The sequence below is a fragment of the Lutra lutra genome, chromosome 12, assembly GCF_902655055.1.
Source record: "Lutra lutra chromosome 12, mLutLut1.2, whole genome shotgun sequence".
NCBI lineage: Eukaryota > Metazoa > Chordata > Mammalia > Carnivora > Mustelidae > Lutra > Lutra lutra.
The window spans coordinates 28,159,243-28,175,485 of NC_062289.1; the positions used below are offsets into that span (position 1 = coordinate 28,159,243).

General features: G+C 46.0%; 1 protein-coding gene across 4 annotated transcripts in view; it reads left to right on the forward strand.

Annotated features, from left to right (window-relative positions):
• The window catches only part of EPG5 (ectopic P-granules 5 autophagy tethering factor), a 106,632-nt gene extending 90,610 nt beyond the window's left edge, over window positions 1-16,022 (forward strand). For 3 of the 4 annotated variants that reach the window (XM_047696841.1, XM_047696842.1, XM_047696844.1), the window contains 5 exons: window positions 5,496-5,738; window positions 7,197-7,413; window positions 7,585-7,800; window positions 9,391-9,505; window positions 11,561-16,022. In XM_047696841.1, the coding sequence (XP_047552797.1) occupies window positions 5,496-5,738; window positions 7,197-7,413; window positions 7,585-7,800; window positions 9,391-9,505; window positions 11,561-11,743 (974 nt within the window). In that variant the 3' untranslated portion in view covers window positions 11,744-16,022. Of the gene's footprint in view, window positions 1-5,495; window positions 5,739-7,196; window positions 7,414-7,584; window positions 7,805-9,390; window positions 9,506-11,560 lie in introns of those variants that run through there. The other variant, XM_047696843.1, reaches the window with a different exon arrangement.
• The last annotated feature ends 221 nt before the right edge of the window (window positions 16,023-16,243 follow it).

Here is a 16,243-nt window from a genome sequence, read left to right on the forward strand (position 1 = left end):
CACTAAAGCCCAGGGCCTGCTGGAGATGGGGGCCTGAAAGGAGCTTGTGAGCATCGCCCACACAATGGCATCCTCAGTGTAATGATGAGCCGGAGATAAACTTGCTCCTGGGAGAGGAGAGCAAAGACAGTGATCTGTTTGACCTGGGTGTTGGGTCAGATGTCTGTGTGGTGGGGAAAGAGCTACCTCTTTTGAAAAAAGTAGTAGGCACAAGTTGACCCTCATATGGGTCTGAGGCACAAATTCCTACTACCTAGATTGTCCAGAGAAAAATCCCTCAACCTGGGAAATGAGTGTAAGTGTTTTGGGTTGGCAATGCCATTAGATGCCTGGTGGAGAGCACCCACAGAGCTGTGTTGGAGAAACCCATCTTCAGCTCTGGCCTCAGAGTTCCAAGGAGTATGAATTCAGAGTTTAAAAAAAAAAAAAGTCATAAAATACACAAGGAAAACACACACACACACACACACACACACACACACACACACACACGGAAACAAAGCACCACAAGCAAGTCAATAGAGAATGACTTAAGATATTGCAATAATTAGCACAGTAAACAAAAAAGTACTTTTATCTATTTGTTGGAATGAGAGAGATTTGAAAATGTCCATAAAGAGCAAGAAATTACAGAAATAGCTTTGAGAATCCAATATTCTAGAAATGTAAAATACAACACTTGTAATAAAAACTTAATGGGTTAGTTTAACACCAGGTTCAACTCATCTGAAGAGAAAATTAGTAAACCGGAGAATAAATATGAAGATGGTATCCAAAATGTAGAGTGGATGGATGAAGAACGTGGAGGGGAGGTTAGAGGGCCTAGGGGATAGGCCAGGATGGAACGTACGTGCAGTCATCTAGTCAGAATTCCCGGAGAGGACAGACAGAAAGCGGGGTGGGTGGGGACAGTAATAGCCGGAGAGACAGCCAGGCTGAGAATTTTCCAGGGCTGATGAGCACAACACTCCTTGGGTTCAGTGAATCCAGCAAATCCTAAGCAGGACAGAGAAATTCACACCTCTACACACTTCACACTGTGGTGACGCTACACGAGCACTAGGAACAAAGGAAACAATTTTCACATCCAGGAAGGAGGGACAAATGGACAGACAGAAGGACACCTACAAAGGAACAACATTTACACTGAACACTGACTTCTCAGTAGCAACAAAGGAAGCTGAGACCATGGAACAGCTTTCGTGTGCTGTGAGGAGATGACCTGTAACCGGGAGCTGTAAGCTGAGAGAGACCATCTGTCAAGGGTGAGAGTGATCTAAAGGTGCTTTCATTGAAAAGAGTGTTTGTCTCCAGGACATCACTGAAGGAAATCCCAAAGCATGGTTTTTAGGTAGAAGTAGAGTGATCGCAAGTAAAAAGGCTTGGATTATAAACAGGTAAAGTAGGCAGAGAAAGTGGTAAAATGTTGGGCACATACGGAAAACTACAGTAATCATGCATTTAGTGGTTTAAAAAGCAAAAGCTAAAATCAAATTGTATGACCACAAGTATATGTAAGTCTGGAGGAGGTTGAGTTAAAAGCATTCTAAAGTTTTAGTATTGTTCGAGAGGTCAATAAATTGATTAAATTTACATCTTGATAAAATGTGAATGTTGAAATTGCTAAGAAATTCACTGGAAGTATAGAAATAAAATGTGTAATTTCCAAGTTAGTGGAGAGAGATAAAAAGGAATGGCCAAAATGCATTTGGTCCAAAGAAGACAAGAAAAGAAGCTTGGAGAAGGTGAGAAAAATACCCAAAATAAGATAGTAAAGTTTAAGTACATCAGTAAATGTAAGTGGACTGACACTCAGCTTGAAAGAGTTTGTCAGCCTGGACTAATAATGAACAGCATCTAGCTTCAAGCTGTTCCTAAAAAGTACATACAGAGTTTAGGCTCTAGAAAGCTTTCGATAAGGCAGTCATATCAGGCGATTACTAAAACAGAAAGCTGGTGTAGAAGATTAATTTTGGACGGATAGGACTGTGAGGCAGAAAGCGTTACAGAACCAGATGATCTCTAGGGTGTTTTCCTGCTTTGAAGTTGCATGATAAAATAAATAAATAAAAGTATTAGAGAGCCTTTGAAAATTGATAAAAGGTTTAATTCACCAGGAGGATATAATAATGATAAGTGTATTTGTACCTAATTACACGGTAGCAGCTGCAAATACCTGAAGTGAAAACTGACAAAATTAGGAAGAGAAAAGTTAGATCCACTCATGGTAAGAGATTTTGCCTTACATCTCACAGTAGTTGAAGAAGTTGAAGGAGAATCAGTAAGGCTGTAGGAAACCTGAAGGGCCTTGCTGGGTCTAGTGTACACGTGGACAAGGATGTGTGTGCCCTGTACGTGCAGAATTCACATGGTGAGAGTTCACACGGTGTGAGTCCCCCACAGAATGGCTAAGGAGCCTCACCCTTGATCAGCTTGGAGGCAGTCTCCACCAATCCTAAAGGACCAGTGTGCGACAGACCTCACACTTTCTAACCACAGTGCAGCGAATTTAGGAATCAGTAACAAACTATAACTCTACCCTGGAAATTAAGAAGCAGACTGATGAGCAAAGAAACAATCATAATAGAAATTTAGAAGATTTAGAACTGGATAAAAAACCAGAATGCATCCAAACCGTAGGGTGTGGCTAAAGTGGGACTTAGTTTCTTGGCCTTCAATGCGTATATTAAAATTGTAAAAAGACGAAGGTTACTAAGATAAGAATCCAGCTTAAGAAGTTATAAAAAGAACAGCAAAATACAACCAAAGACCATGGAAGGAGAGAGAGAATGATCCAGAGAATGTACATAGGAAGGGAGTGAGTGTGAAGATCAGTGAAAATGGCAAATAAGCGCATAGGCAAATGTACATGAAACGTGACTGTCTAAAACAGTAGTAATAGTAATGTCGACCAGGGTTAAGACACCAGCAGGGAGAGCTGGTGGGAGTTAGAGTGTTACAGAGCCCTGGCACCGTCTTGGAGCTGGTTAACATTCAGACTTTGTAAGTCAAGAGTGCACGTGCAGTTGGTCAGGCAACCACTCTAAGAATGTTGGAATGTGTTCAGCTTCCAGACCAAAAGAGAAAAAAAGGAATAAGAAATAATGAACTAAAGATCAAAAAAGGGATGTAGAATTGGAGGAATAAATGGAAAGTATATTGTAAGGTTGTAGATTTAGACTCAGTTACATCAGGAATTACATTAAATATGAGTGACTGAAATGATCACACTGGATGAAAGAAGGAAGAAGACGACAACCCAGTAGAACAAATGAACAAGTCCCTTGAATTGACATTTTATGAAAGAGATTATCTAAATGACCAGTATATTTACGGAAAGATGCTAACCATGTTAATCACCGGGGAAATGCAACCCTTAGTGACAGGTGATGACACACCCACCAGAATGAGTACAGTTAAGGTTGGTGAGCATGGTCAGTGGAACTCATGTACTGCTGGCCACAGAGAAGCTGGTACAACCATTTTTTAAAACTTGGCATCCGTCATCTACTAGTTTGTGCATCCTGTGACTCAGAATTCTGCCCCTTGGAATATTCCGAAAGAAATGCACCTGTACCCTGGGAGATGTGAACAGTTTCTGTAGCTATGCATCTGAGCGGGTCCAAAACCAGAAACAACCCGTGTGTTCAGCAGATGAATTGTTGTAGTATATTTGTATAATAGAATTCAGCAGTGAAAATCGGCCAGCACGTGGATGGATCTCACAAACATTCTAATGTTTACTTAAATACCGTTTGAAAATAGGCAACCGCAGTATTGAGGGAAGCATAGCAATTGAAAGCTGGGGTCACTGTCTGAGTTGGTTGGAACTGGTAAATAATTGGTTGAAATTTCTTAAACATACCTGCAGTATAGAATGGTATATGATGGTATATAATATGGTATTAAAAGCAGAGTCTGGAACCCGACTGCCTGGGTTTTCCACCTGCTGACTGTGTGATTGTACAGGTTGTATAACTTCATCTGCAAAATGGGATGATAGTCGTACTACCTGTTTCGTATGGGTATTGTAAGCCTGGGATGAGACAGTGCACCCGACCTTTTAGCATCAGCGCCTCTAGCCAGTATCACCCAGTCAATGTTAAAAAAAAAAAAAGACACATTAGCAGGTGATACCAGAAAAACGGTTTTAGAATTGATTAAATGTGTTTAGGCTGTGAAGGTCAGATAATGGCTGGCCAAGTACAGGAGAGGAGGTCATTCTAAAGAGATCTCAGAAGAGTTAACGGGAGCAGATCTGGTTTTTAAGAGAATGTTTGTTGGCTGTGTTGTTGATGCATAGGGAGACGAGAGGGTAGAATCTATTAGGAGGCTTACTGTGTAAGTTTTTTGTTCCTCTGAGTCATCTTAAAAGGCACATTAAAATTACAGTTGCTTTTGAGCTGAAATTCAGAGATAAGGAGATAAGGCCTTAGAGAAGAATGCCGGTACCCATGGCAATACGTAACAAAATACACACTTAAACACTTCACATTGTTGAACTTTCATCTAGAGCTTTGGTTTCTGAAGTCCTTGCTTGATCATTAGTAGGTCTTAAAATAACATTACGTTAGGTTTTATTTAACATTTGCAAGTGGGTGAGTTTGATTTGATGGGTGTGGTAAGGCCCAGACTCCCCCTGCTCTCACTGACATGAATACGGAAGCCTTGTGGTGACAAAGCCCTACTTCTTTCCATTAAAAAATTTTACCTAGCTCAAGAAGAGTTAGAAATAGTTGGGCAAAAACTGTAGCCCTTTGGATAGTTTTCTCCACAAACACCTGGTGAACAAGGTTTTTGTTTTGGGATGTGAGGAAGGAATCCACTTCCGTAACCTGCTCATTTGCGGTGTCTTGTACAGTGAACTTGCTTTTTCTTACTGTGTTCTTTTCATCTCTGGTTTTTTTTTTTTTTTTGAAAGATCCATTTAAAATTTCAGTCTGTCCACTTATTTAAAAAACAAAGAAATAAGAGCTGATTAAGTTAGGAGCTCTTTTAAGAAGGTTTAGAGGTGTTTCTTTTCTTTAATATTTTGTTTTTAGTAATAACCTCTCTTCCTTGTAAATCACACCAGAGTATTGACAGCTTTGGTAGTGGTGAGTGTGGAGGTATTTTTTCTAGTTAGTTTATCACGTGACTTCTGAGATCTGTGTACTTGGTTTTCCAGATGAGCAAGGTTTGGAAGCTAAAGTCTGAGTAAGCATGTTCTGATAAATAATTTGGTCTTTCACACCGGCTTGATAACGTCTCTTTATTAAAGTCTTGTTCGGCCACTTACTGTACCCAAGGGTCTCTCAGTGGTTCCTGCTGTGCCCATGCAAAGTACTCATGTGCTGCATCCCAACCGTAACAGCGAAGCACCTTGCAGAGTATCTGCTTTGGTTCTCGGGTTCAGCTAGCAGAATTGTAAAAGGTGCCCAGCGTGCAGCCGAGGCTGCTCACAGTCATGCCGGCGTTCTGGCGGCCTCTGACAGTGTGTCTGTGTTCCCCTGCAGACATGGACAGCCAGACCCGCCACATGGCCCTCAGCAGCCTCTTCATGGAAGTCCTAATGATGATGAACAATGCGACTATTCCAACGGCAGAGTTCCTCCGGGGCAGTATCCGGACCTGGATTGGGCAGAAAGTGCACGGGCTGGTGGTCCTGCCCCTCCTCACAGCAGCCTGTCAGAGCCTGGCTTCTGTCCGCCACATGGCTGAGACCACGGAAGCCTGCATCACTGCCTACTTCAAAGAAGGTATGAAGCTCTCTTTCAGTGGGTCCTTTCCAGGGGAGAACGAAGCTTTGTCAGAAGGAGGTACCTTTCCTGACCACTCCCCCCAGTGGGTGATAGTGGCACACAGATTTCCTTGTTAATACTCAAGTATACTGTATTTTGTTTTGTTTGCAAAGACCTGCAGTTAGCGTGAGAACCTGTGGCCCATGTCTGTCGGTACAACCATGGTTCTGTGGAGGGAACCTCTAGTTCACTTTACGGTGGTTTGGGACGTCAGACCAGCCCATTTATGGTGGGCACATTGTGTAAGCCATAGGCCTGGCCACGCTTTTCAAATGCTATAAACTAGAATCTTTATATTAAGACCCACTGTGTTCTTTTTCTCTATTTTTGTCATTTGTTAAAATGAGTTTTCATGTAAGTCTTCTATTGCTTTTTGTCACATCTTTTAAACTATTACAAAGAGCTCAATCCCCACCCCACCCCTGCCTTTAAAAAATCTTTCTTAGGGCGCCTGGGTGGCTCAGTGGGTTGGGCCGCTGCCTTCGGCTCGGGTCATGATCTCAGAGTCCTGGGATCGAGCCCCGAGTTGGGCTCTCTGCTCAGCAGGGAGCCTGCTTCCTCCTCTCTCTCTGCCTGCCTCTCTGACTGCTTGTGATCTCTCTGTCAAATAAATAAATAAAATCTTTAAAAAAAAAAAAAATCTTTCTTATTCCCTAACCTCCCTCTAAACTCTGATTCTGGAAACAATGTGGTCTGGTTAAGAAGAATGGCTCGGATTAGCACAACTCAACTCATACCCTGACACATGATTGTGCACACAGTGGGAGAGAAAGAAGGGCATTAGAGGAAGGATGCTGAGGTGCCCATAACCTACCCCTGCCCTTTCTTGGCAAACCCATGACCTATCTCCATGTCCCCCCATGGAAGGTGCTGTGCATGTCACCATCTCCCCACTGTCATTCCCCTCAAAGACTTGAGAACCATTAGGATAATACTCTTGCTTCAAATTCATTCATGTTATTAAATTAAAAAAATTTTTTTTCAATTGATTTCCATTGAGAGATGAGTCCAACAAAGCTTTGAAAAGGGGAAATACTTCAGTAGGATAGAATAATAATTTTCTTTGGAAAAGCATAAATTTTCATAACATACTTAAAAGGTTATTAGATGAAGTTAAGAATCTTAGATGACTGGACAAGCAGTGTCTACCTGCAATTTTAATGACCATAAAAAGACAAGAAGGGTGACTCTGAGAACACGGAGTTCTGATTTTGGCCCTCCGCAGTGGCTGGCAGGGGCGTTGGCCCTCAGCGGGGGAGCTTTCCAGTGTGAGCCGCTGCCGCACTTCCCTTGGGTGGCCTCCGGGGCCCTCCGTGGGCTTGACATGAAGCCTAAAGCGAAAAGACTCATGACAGCAGTTAAATAATTTGATTCCTGTTTTAATCTTGCTGTCTTTTCTTGGTGTTCTTTTCTTAGGTTCCCTCAATCAGAATTTAGGATGGGGCCCCATTCTGGTGTCCCTTCAAGTTCCTGAGCTCACCATAGAAGAATTTCTGCAGGAGTGCCTGTCCCTCGGCAGTTACCTGACTCTGTACGTCTACTTGCTTCAGTGTTTAAACAGCGAGCAGACGCTAAGGAACGAAATGAAAGTGCTGCTCATCTTAAGCAAGTGGTTGGAACAGGTGTATCCGAGGTTCGTAGGCCTGTGGCTATGTATCACACTCACTGTATTCTTACCTGTTAGCCCAGCCTTTTAAAGTACCGAGTGTGCCCTATACTTAAAATTCAAATGTGGACTTTCAGTTAAATAGAAAGACTGCACTTCTAATTTTGTTTTCCTCCGGGCCCTCCTCCTGCCCCGCAGCTCCGCGCAGGAAGAGGCCAAGCTGTTTCTGTGGTGGCACCAAGTCCTGCAGCTCTCGCTGATGCAGACGGAGCAGTGTGATTCGGTCTTGACAGAATCGGTCGTTCGAGTTCTGCTCATGCTTCAGAGTAGGCTGAGCCTGCTGGCCGAGGAGAGGCTCGGCTCTGGAATTCTGGGGGCAATCGGGCTGGGCCGGAAGTCGCCCCTGTCTAACAGGTAAGGAGGCACCTGCCACCGCTCTTTGAAATGGGCATCGGCATCTGGTCCTGCTCAGGGCTTGTGATGCTTCAGTAGGTTTTTTGACTTTTAAGGGCTAGGGTTCCCCCATAGATTAAGGGGGGAAAATCAGCACCTGATTACATTTTTATATTTTTTAAAAACATGTTTATTTTTTTCTCATTTTAAAACAACTTTGTTTTCACATCTAAAAAATGTTTTCTTAGTCATATCTCTTGTCGTGTTTTGACTTTGTAACCTGACCACACTGAGATTTCGGCCTGATTTTGAGCCAGCGACGGTGTGCAAGGTCAGGTTAAAATACCCCAGTTAGCTTCCTCACTGCACACTTTGTCAGGTCCCCCAGGTCCCACGAGGCACTCAGTCTCCTAGAACTGTAAGTCAGGATGAGTTGAAGTTAACTGATAAGAAGGGTAAATAACGAGAAACAAGTCTAAGTTTTTGTTGCTAAGAAATTCCGGAGCATGAAAGAATTTGCTACTCGCCTCCCTTTTATCTCACTTATTTGCATAATGGTTTTCTTTCCAAACCCTTATCAGTGTTGAAAAGAATTCTCCTGTCAGCATTCTTATTCTTACGGAATAGCCCATCCTCTTGTTGCAACTTTGGGAATCACTCAGTCCAAACTGGGTGACGCCATGTCTCTTTGTTTGTGATAGAATTTAGCAGGAGTATGTGATTTTGATTCACTTAAATTGTGGTAGACTACAGGTAACATAAAATTTGTGATGGCAACTCTTTTAAAATGTGCAATTCAATAGCATTTAGTACATACATGGTGTTGCAGCTGTCACCACTGTCTCTTTCCAGAATGTTTCTGTCACCCCAACAGGAAATCTTACACCCTTGAAATAGTTACTCTCTAGATCCCTGTCCTCTGCATCTCTGACAGCCACTAGTTGACTTGCCGACTTTATTGAATCTACTCTGGACATTTCATATAAATGGAATCATATAGTATGTGACCTCGTGTCTGGCTTCTGTGACTTAGCATGAAGTTTCAAGACTCACCTGTGTTTTATCATGTAACTGTACCCCACTCCTTTTAACGGCTGAGTAATATTCCGCTGTGTGATGTCCCACATTTTGTTTATCCATTCATCAGTTGATAGGCATTTGGGTTGTTTACACTTTCAGGCTGTTGTAAATAGTGTCACTGTGAAATTCGTTTACAGATGTTTGTTAGAACACCTGTTTTCTGTTCTTTTGGGCATATGCCCAGGGGTGGAATTGCTGGGTCATATGGTCACTCTGTCACTGAGCAACTGCCTAAACCTATCTTCCTACCCCATCTCTCACATTCACACCAGCACCGTCTGAGAGTTCCAGTTATTTCTGCATGCTTGCAGCACTTTCTTCTTGAGTCTGAATGTTGCTCACCTTGTTGGGCAGTGATGATGGAAGGAAAATTAATGTTCCTTCTTGATCTTTTTTAAGATTTGCCTGCAAAGGCTAATAACAACATTAGGTCTGAAATGTGTTTATCTTGTTTTTAAAGAGAAAATGTATTTATTTGTAAAATATTTCCTTTAATAGTCATTTACTTCTGACTTCTCCCTGACCCCTAAGGTTCCGAGTGGTTGCTCGAGGCATGGTCGCCTTCCTTTCGGTTCAGGTTCCTTCAGAGGATCAGATCCGTTTGAAGCCTGGCACGGAATTACATCTGACCCCAAAAGCTCAGCAGGTCAGTAAAAACAGCTTTCAGCTCCGGGGTAGGAGTCCTTTAGCCGGCCTACGCAGGAGGCGGGGAAGTAGGCAGTGCTGGTCTTTACACATGACAACAGCACGAGGATGTGATTTTCCCGAGTAGCTCTTTGGTGTGCTTTGTGTGCTGGGAAATGGTTACTGCATGTGCCTGCCTCAGGTCTTAAACCCCTTTGTGGGCGCTTGTTGTGAGCACCGTCTCTGCCGCCCTAGCAGAAGCAAGGCTGTGGGCAGACAAGCTGGTCCGGGATCTAATTGGGTTCTGATGAACATGGCTGTGCTCACCGGCCACTTGCTGGGGGCTGGGCACTGGCACAGAAGCTGGGGCCACAGCAGAGACTGCTGAGGTTAGCTGAGCTTTCACTGGGAACCAAGGAAGCAGGTCCTGTTTTGTGAGTCTGGAGGCTGACCACGGCTAGCTGCTGTTGGAAGGACCAAACAGCTATGATGATAGTTTATTCTAAAACCACCGAAGGCCCCAAGCCAGTGGTCCCATTCCCGTAACTGTTTTGACCTGGAAACGGGCTGGCGGAGTGCGTACAGAGGTGTCTCAGATAAAACAATGGCTTGCATTCGTGAGTCCTCAATGCGTGGCAGGCCCTGGTGTAAGTGTTTGCTCACTTGCTAGAACCTTGTAACCAGCCAGACAATGGGACAGTTTCTCTCCTGGTTGTGTGATAGGGAAGGGGAGCGGAGAGGGGCGGGCGCACTAACTTGTGAGTACTGGGCCGGGGCTCACTCGGTGGCTCCGTCTCACCTCCTTCGAGCTCTGCAGGCCTCTGGGGGAACAGTAAGCACCTGGACCCCCAGCTCCTCGTCTGCGGCCTTGAGGTGTCCGAGCTAGCCAGGTGCTGGGTGATGACTTAACTCCTGAGAGCAGGCTTTTTGGTCTGTATAATAACAGGTCTATGCACTACCTGGGCTGACCCAACTTATATCTGAGTCCCTAAAGCCGTCTGTGAGCCAGGCTGAACTGCCACAGGTGGGCGGGTGATTTCCCGAGGGCCTTCCCTGTCTGCGGGCATGCTGTTAGAGCAACAACTGCCGCCTGTCCCCGTTGATCCCTGTTCTTAGGTTGAACTCTTCACACAGCAGTTAGGTTGGTACCTAAATCTCTCCAGTTTATTTTCTACTTTTGGACTTCTGTGTTCGACCCCCTGGCCATTTATTTCTAAGCTGCCCGTTCATTTACCATCCTCGAAATCTTCTCCATTGTTTACTGAGCCAAGCAAATTCCACCATTTAATCTCGGTTTTCTGAAGCAGCGGTCCGCATAGCTGAGGCGGGGGGCACAGGGGATCTTTATGGCCACAGTCGGCATTCTGTGGGTGGGGGAACTTGTATATTGTTCTGATTTTGTTTTCTCCAAATACAGTCTTTTTCTCTTCTCCCACTATGAAGGAAAGAAATTTTAAAATTATGGGATTAAGAAATGTAAAGAGGGGCATGGGAGCACCTGTACTCTTTCTGGCATGCGGAGCCGGAGGAACTTGATCTGTGCTCTGTTGGCCGATAGAACCACCTTATTGTTTATCCTCAGCAGCACTTAGACACTCGTTTCTTTTGGATTTCATACAGTTCGTTTAATATGACAGGATTTTACAACCTAAGAGCAAACCCAATGGCAAATCAAACATCGCACAGGCCATTGGCCCCTGGGATTTCAGACTCTGGGAAGGAGGAGAGGCAGCAGGTGGTTTGGTGGGGACGTCTCTGCTTGCACCCGAGTGAAGGAGGATGAGGCAGTAGCCAGCCAGCCTGCCTGCCGCAGGGGCTCTCTGTGGGGCACGGTTGGGAAACAGCCCAGGCCAGGAGGAAGGAAGGCTGGATGTGGGGGAAGGTGGCTGAAGCCAGACATACTTGAATTGCTGGCTTCCTTCCACCGTGGTTAGTCGGTGCCTGCCTCTGGGATTCTACTCCTAGTTCTGTAGGCCTTCTGGGGGCTCACAGTTGCACCAGGTAATGGCACGTGTGCTGCCCCTGTGGGAGTCACGTTAACATGCATCTATGCGGTTAACCCTCTTGTGTCTTTTAGGCTCTGACCGCGCTTGAATCCTTGCCATCAAGCAAGCAGTATGTTGACTGCCAGGATCAGATCTCACAGGCTGCGCAATTTATAAAGCATCCTGGCCATTGCCTCCAAGATGGGAAAAGCTTCCTGGCTCTTCTCGTTAACGGTCTCTATCCGGAAGTGCATTACTTGGACAACATACGATAGTAACACCGAGTATCTCAAGAAACCCTGTTGCTGTTTATGTTTACATTTAACTTTGCTGTTGCACAAGTAACTTCGCTCAGTCTCACTGCAGAGCTCTGTTTGGCCAATGAGTTAGTTGACTGAGATGCAAGTCGGGAGGCACTAGATACTTCTGTTGTGCATGCACACGTGTGTGTGTGTGTGTGTGTGTGTGTGTGTGTGTTCCTCATTCTTGAAAACTCCTAGGGCCCTTTTAGTGTTGACGTTCACCCGACAGGAGAAACTTCCCGAGTCCCACTTGGGCACAGAACCACTCTCGGTGGCTGGATCCCCAGTCACCTCCAGGAGCCCGCACGGGGCTCTTGTGTCTCCATTTCTGTCTTCCTTGTTTTATTTAAATCTCAAGACTGCTGTGCCAGATCTCACCGCTTTGGGAATCATGTAGAACCCTCACTTTTGAGTCCCATTTTTGCTCCTTCGGGGTAAAAGAAGCTTTGAAAATTTCTGCATTTCTCCCGTGGGAGGATATACACCAGCTTACAAGTAGGACTTCCCTCAGAATGGAGAGAACGCCGAATTAAAGTGAGTCATTATCTGAAATGGGGCCACTTGATCCTGATTGTAGTGGACAGTAGACATGGTGACAGGTCCGTTTCCATCCAGCCATGGTCCTCATGGGGAAGGAGACGTCCCTGCCAACTGAGGTGGCACGCTGGCTGTGTGTTTTGTGTGACTCTCACGGGGGAGAGAGTGTGCTCACTGTAGACGTAATCCCTGTGGAGCCTACCCCGGCGCATTCCCTCTTTCACATCACTTCCTCTGTCCCTGTAGACATCAGACTTCGCAACTCTTGTTAGACACTGGGCTTGAAATCGGAAGGCCTTGCTCTCTGGAGAGACGGACGGAGTCAGACCTTGACGCTCTGGTCCCCGCGTGTTTCTTCATCCACATTTAAACTCAGATGAAGTTCGCACACCTGCTGAAGCACTTGTCCGAGGAAACTTGGCTTTTTCCCCGTAGCCTGTGCCTTCTGTTGTTGGTAACAGTTCACTCATTACCAGCGCCTCTCTGTAGCGTGGCCTTGTTCTGTGGCCGGCTTCTTGTACCCGTCACTTCCCCTGGAATGCACAGTTTGACTTTTGTCTTCCTAATTCTCTTGGCTCAGAGTTGATTTTGTTTGTTCAGCTTGCATAATAGGTCTTCTGTTCATGGGTTACTTACAACCCAAGGTTATTTACCTAAAAATACCTGAACTGAGAGCTCTTAGCAGGGGGTAGGGATCTAGGTTAACGGAGGGACAATCTCTTTTCAGATGTCCTTAGGGTGCTTCCCCCAACATGTGGAAGTGTGCAGGAGCTGTTCCTCATTTCCCACTTTTCCAGTCGCACAGAGCACTTCTGCCTCACAGAGACCGTCCCCGTCTCTATCTGTGAGGTCACAGGCTGGCTGTCTCAGAGGGGCGCGCCACAGAGCTAGCCTGGCTTTTGTGTGTCCCCATTTTCAACATCAGGCAGCTTCCCCGTGCTGTGTCCGAAAGTGTTAGAGGCTGGGAGTAGTTCCATGGCTGATTTGGCAACACAGATTTTATGACAGGAGGGGCTTTTTGTGCTCTTTTCTCTGAGGAAGCTGTAATTATTGATACCCTAGAATGTGAAAATTTTGAGTGACAGTATGTACATTTTAAAGAAAATTATGATTAACCTATTGATTTTTGAAGGTTTGTAATATTTATAATGTGGTTGGTCCGTAAAAATTACAAAAAATAAAATCAATCTCTGGTTGTAGCTAGCAAGAATATGAACTTTAGGGACCTCACACTGTCGTGTCAAGTATTTCAGTTACAGTTGATGCACTTTTATGCCCAGCGTCCTCTGTTTTATCTGACACTGGAACTCGATCATCCGAGATGGTCCGTGAAAGCGCCTCCTCCCTGACTCTTGGATGCTTAGCAACTGCGGGAGCTCGGCCCGCCGGGGAGCCTCCTCGCAGCGGCTCTGGGCCGAGAAAGTGCTTTGAAGACAGACAGGTCAGAAGGTGGCAACGCTGCTGTGGCCTCCTGGCTAACGCGCCTTTGCTGCCCAAAGTAGTAGGCCTCCCGAGTGCGCAGGGCTGGTTTCGGAGATGGTTCCCGTGCTGTGCACGGCTGTCGGGATCCTGCCGGAGCCAGGCCGCCCGCACCTGCCCCGGCGCCGCCTGCTTCAGATAGGGACGTCTGGCAGCTTCCTGGCTGATGACAGGCACCTGCCCTACTGCTGCCCCCTGTCTCCCCGCGCTCTGCAGCACACGGAGGATGGTCAGAGAGGCACCCTCGGTCTCCCCACTCCTGGCTCCCGTGCCTAGCCGTGACCAGTGAGCACGGCGGGAAGCTGGGATGTCCAGACGCTGAGGACGGGAGGTTGTGCTGCTGTGTCTGCTCAGCCTGACGGAGGAGCCGGGACCTGCCCAGCATGTTCCCCAAGCTCCTGGGCATGCAGAGAACCTCATCATCTATTTGGGGCTCAGTCACATCTGCTTCCTGGCGTTGCCGGAGTCGCTCAGCTCTGAGGCAAACCCCCAGAGTAGCCTAATCTCACCTGAACCAGGTGCCAACCCCATTCTTCCCGGTCGGTTCCTGAAGTCAGCGTGTCCACGCTGTCCGAGGCAGTGTGTTCATGCCCTTTCTTCCTTTTGAGTGAAGGTGATACCGGTTTTGTACTGGGATTCTCATACTAAGGTTAATGTTTTCTCTGGGAGCAGGAAGCAAATGCTGTAGAATTGTGACTTTTAAAGTCACATTAGGGCAAAGGGACACTAAAGCTCATCCGGTCCCACTTCTCATTCAGCAGGGGTCCCCAGCACTTCTCCAGCCTCCCCGCCTGACCCCCCTCCTGCCTCTCCTCTGCCCCCCCACCCCGCACCCCAGCCAGTAGTCCCGCCCCTCATGGGCAAGCCCAGGTGGCCAGTGGCCAGCTGTCTCTAGTTCTGCTTGATGTTGTGCCAAAACTGGCCTGATAACACTGGTAACGGTTGGGCTGAGGCAAGCCAGGCCGGGGCTGCTTGCCTATTCTTCAGACAAATCTTCCAACATTTCCAGACCTCATCACACTCTGACCCTACCCATCCACCTCTTAGTCTTCAGGCTAAATGCTCAGTGCCTTCCGTTGGCCCTCTAACCCCCAAAGTCTAACAGGGCTGCTCTTTGGGAAAAGTGCCCAAGTTAGCCCGTGGTATTCCAGAAGGGCCGTGTCCGTGAGTAGCAGGGCCAGGACTCGAGACACATGAGGCTCCAAGGGCACAAACCGGAGGTGGTGTGCACCTGCAGGGTCTGGGGAGTACGCTTGCTTCCGTTCTGTGCCCTCCGCCTAGCCTCTGCCCTGGGGGTCAGTCACAGCAGCGAGGACCCAGCAATCCAGTCCGCTCCCCAGGGGCCGTGGATGGCATCGCTTCTCAGCAGCCCCGTGGTTGGCACCTTCAGTTCGTGGCGAATTCACACGCCAGACTGTGGTTTAACGTCATTTCCTTCCAAAGACTGGTCTCGCCTGTCTGCATGATAGGCTTCTACCAAGGCTTCGCACACATCCTTCAAAACTGCTTTTCATTTTGGACCAAGTTTATGGCTTATTTTGAAGTAGCAGCTGAATTTTTTTCTGCCCAGTTAACTTTGTCTTATTAAACAAAATGCAGAGTATAATGTTGGAAACAAACATGTTGCTTTTTTTCTTGTTTTTTAAACAAGAAACAGACTGATCTTACGTTTGAATCTGGGTTGAGCTGGATAAAGTTCTTGGCTTACAGCCAGGTGCTCATAACTGACCTTGTTCTGGTCCGTGGTGATCCTTACAGAGCCACCAATTGTCCTGTAGAAGCTGTAGTCGATGCTTCCTCTAGGCCAGAGAGGTTCCTGATTTCTGATGAGAATAACTTGAAAAATAAAGTTAAACTACTGACCCTGTTTGGGGGTAATGAAATCACTTAAGGAATGAATGTTGTTTATTGTAACTTCTATTTTTTAATGTACAGGTGTAATGTGTCTGAGCACTGAAGGTTACCATTTATTTTTCTTTCAATGGCTTAAAATCACTTACGGGGCAACAAGTACTTCCTAATTGTATTTTACCCTTTCTTTCCCACATGTCTAGTGTGGCCTTTAAAACCACGACTTATTTGGTCATTAAATGTGCAATATTCACTTCTTACTCATGGTTCAGCATTTCCCATGCTTGTACGAAGGATGGGTTTTTATATAATGATGGGAAACAGGGAGAAATGAGAATTGGTTTAAGTAAAATTCTGCAAATAAACCAGATTCAATTTTAATTTACATGTGGTGGACATGTCTCGTTTTTCCGCAAGTTGGTTGGCAGGTCTTTTCATCGAGAAATGACACTAAGAAAAATGTAACTTAGAAAGCTGGTAATGGGTAGAATGATCTATTGTGACAAGTTGCCACACCGCACACATGGCCTCTAGTTTCAAAGAGAATCTAATGTTGGGGGTTTTAAGGACTGGCATAGACAGGAGGCCCCCTGGTGATCCCAGAGG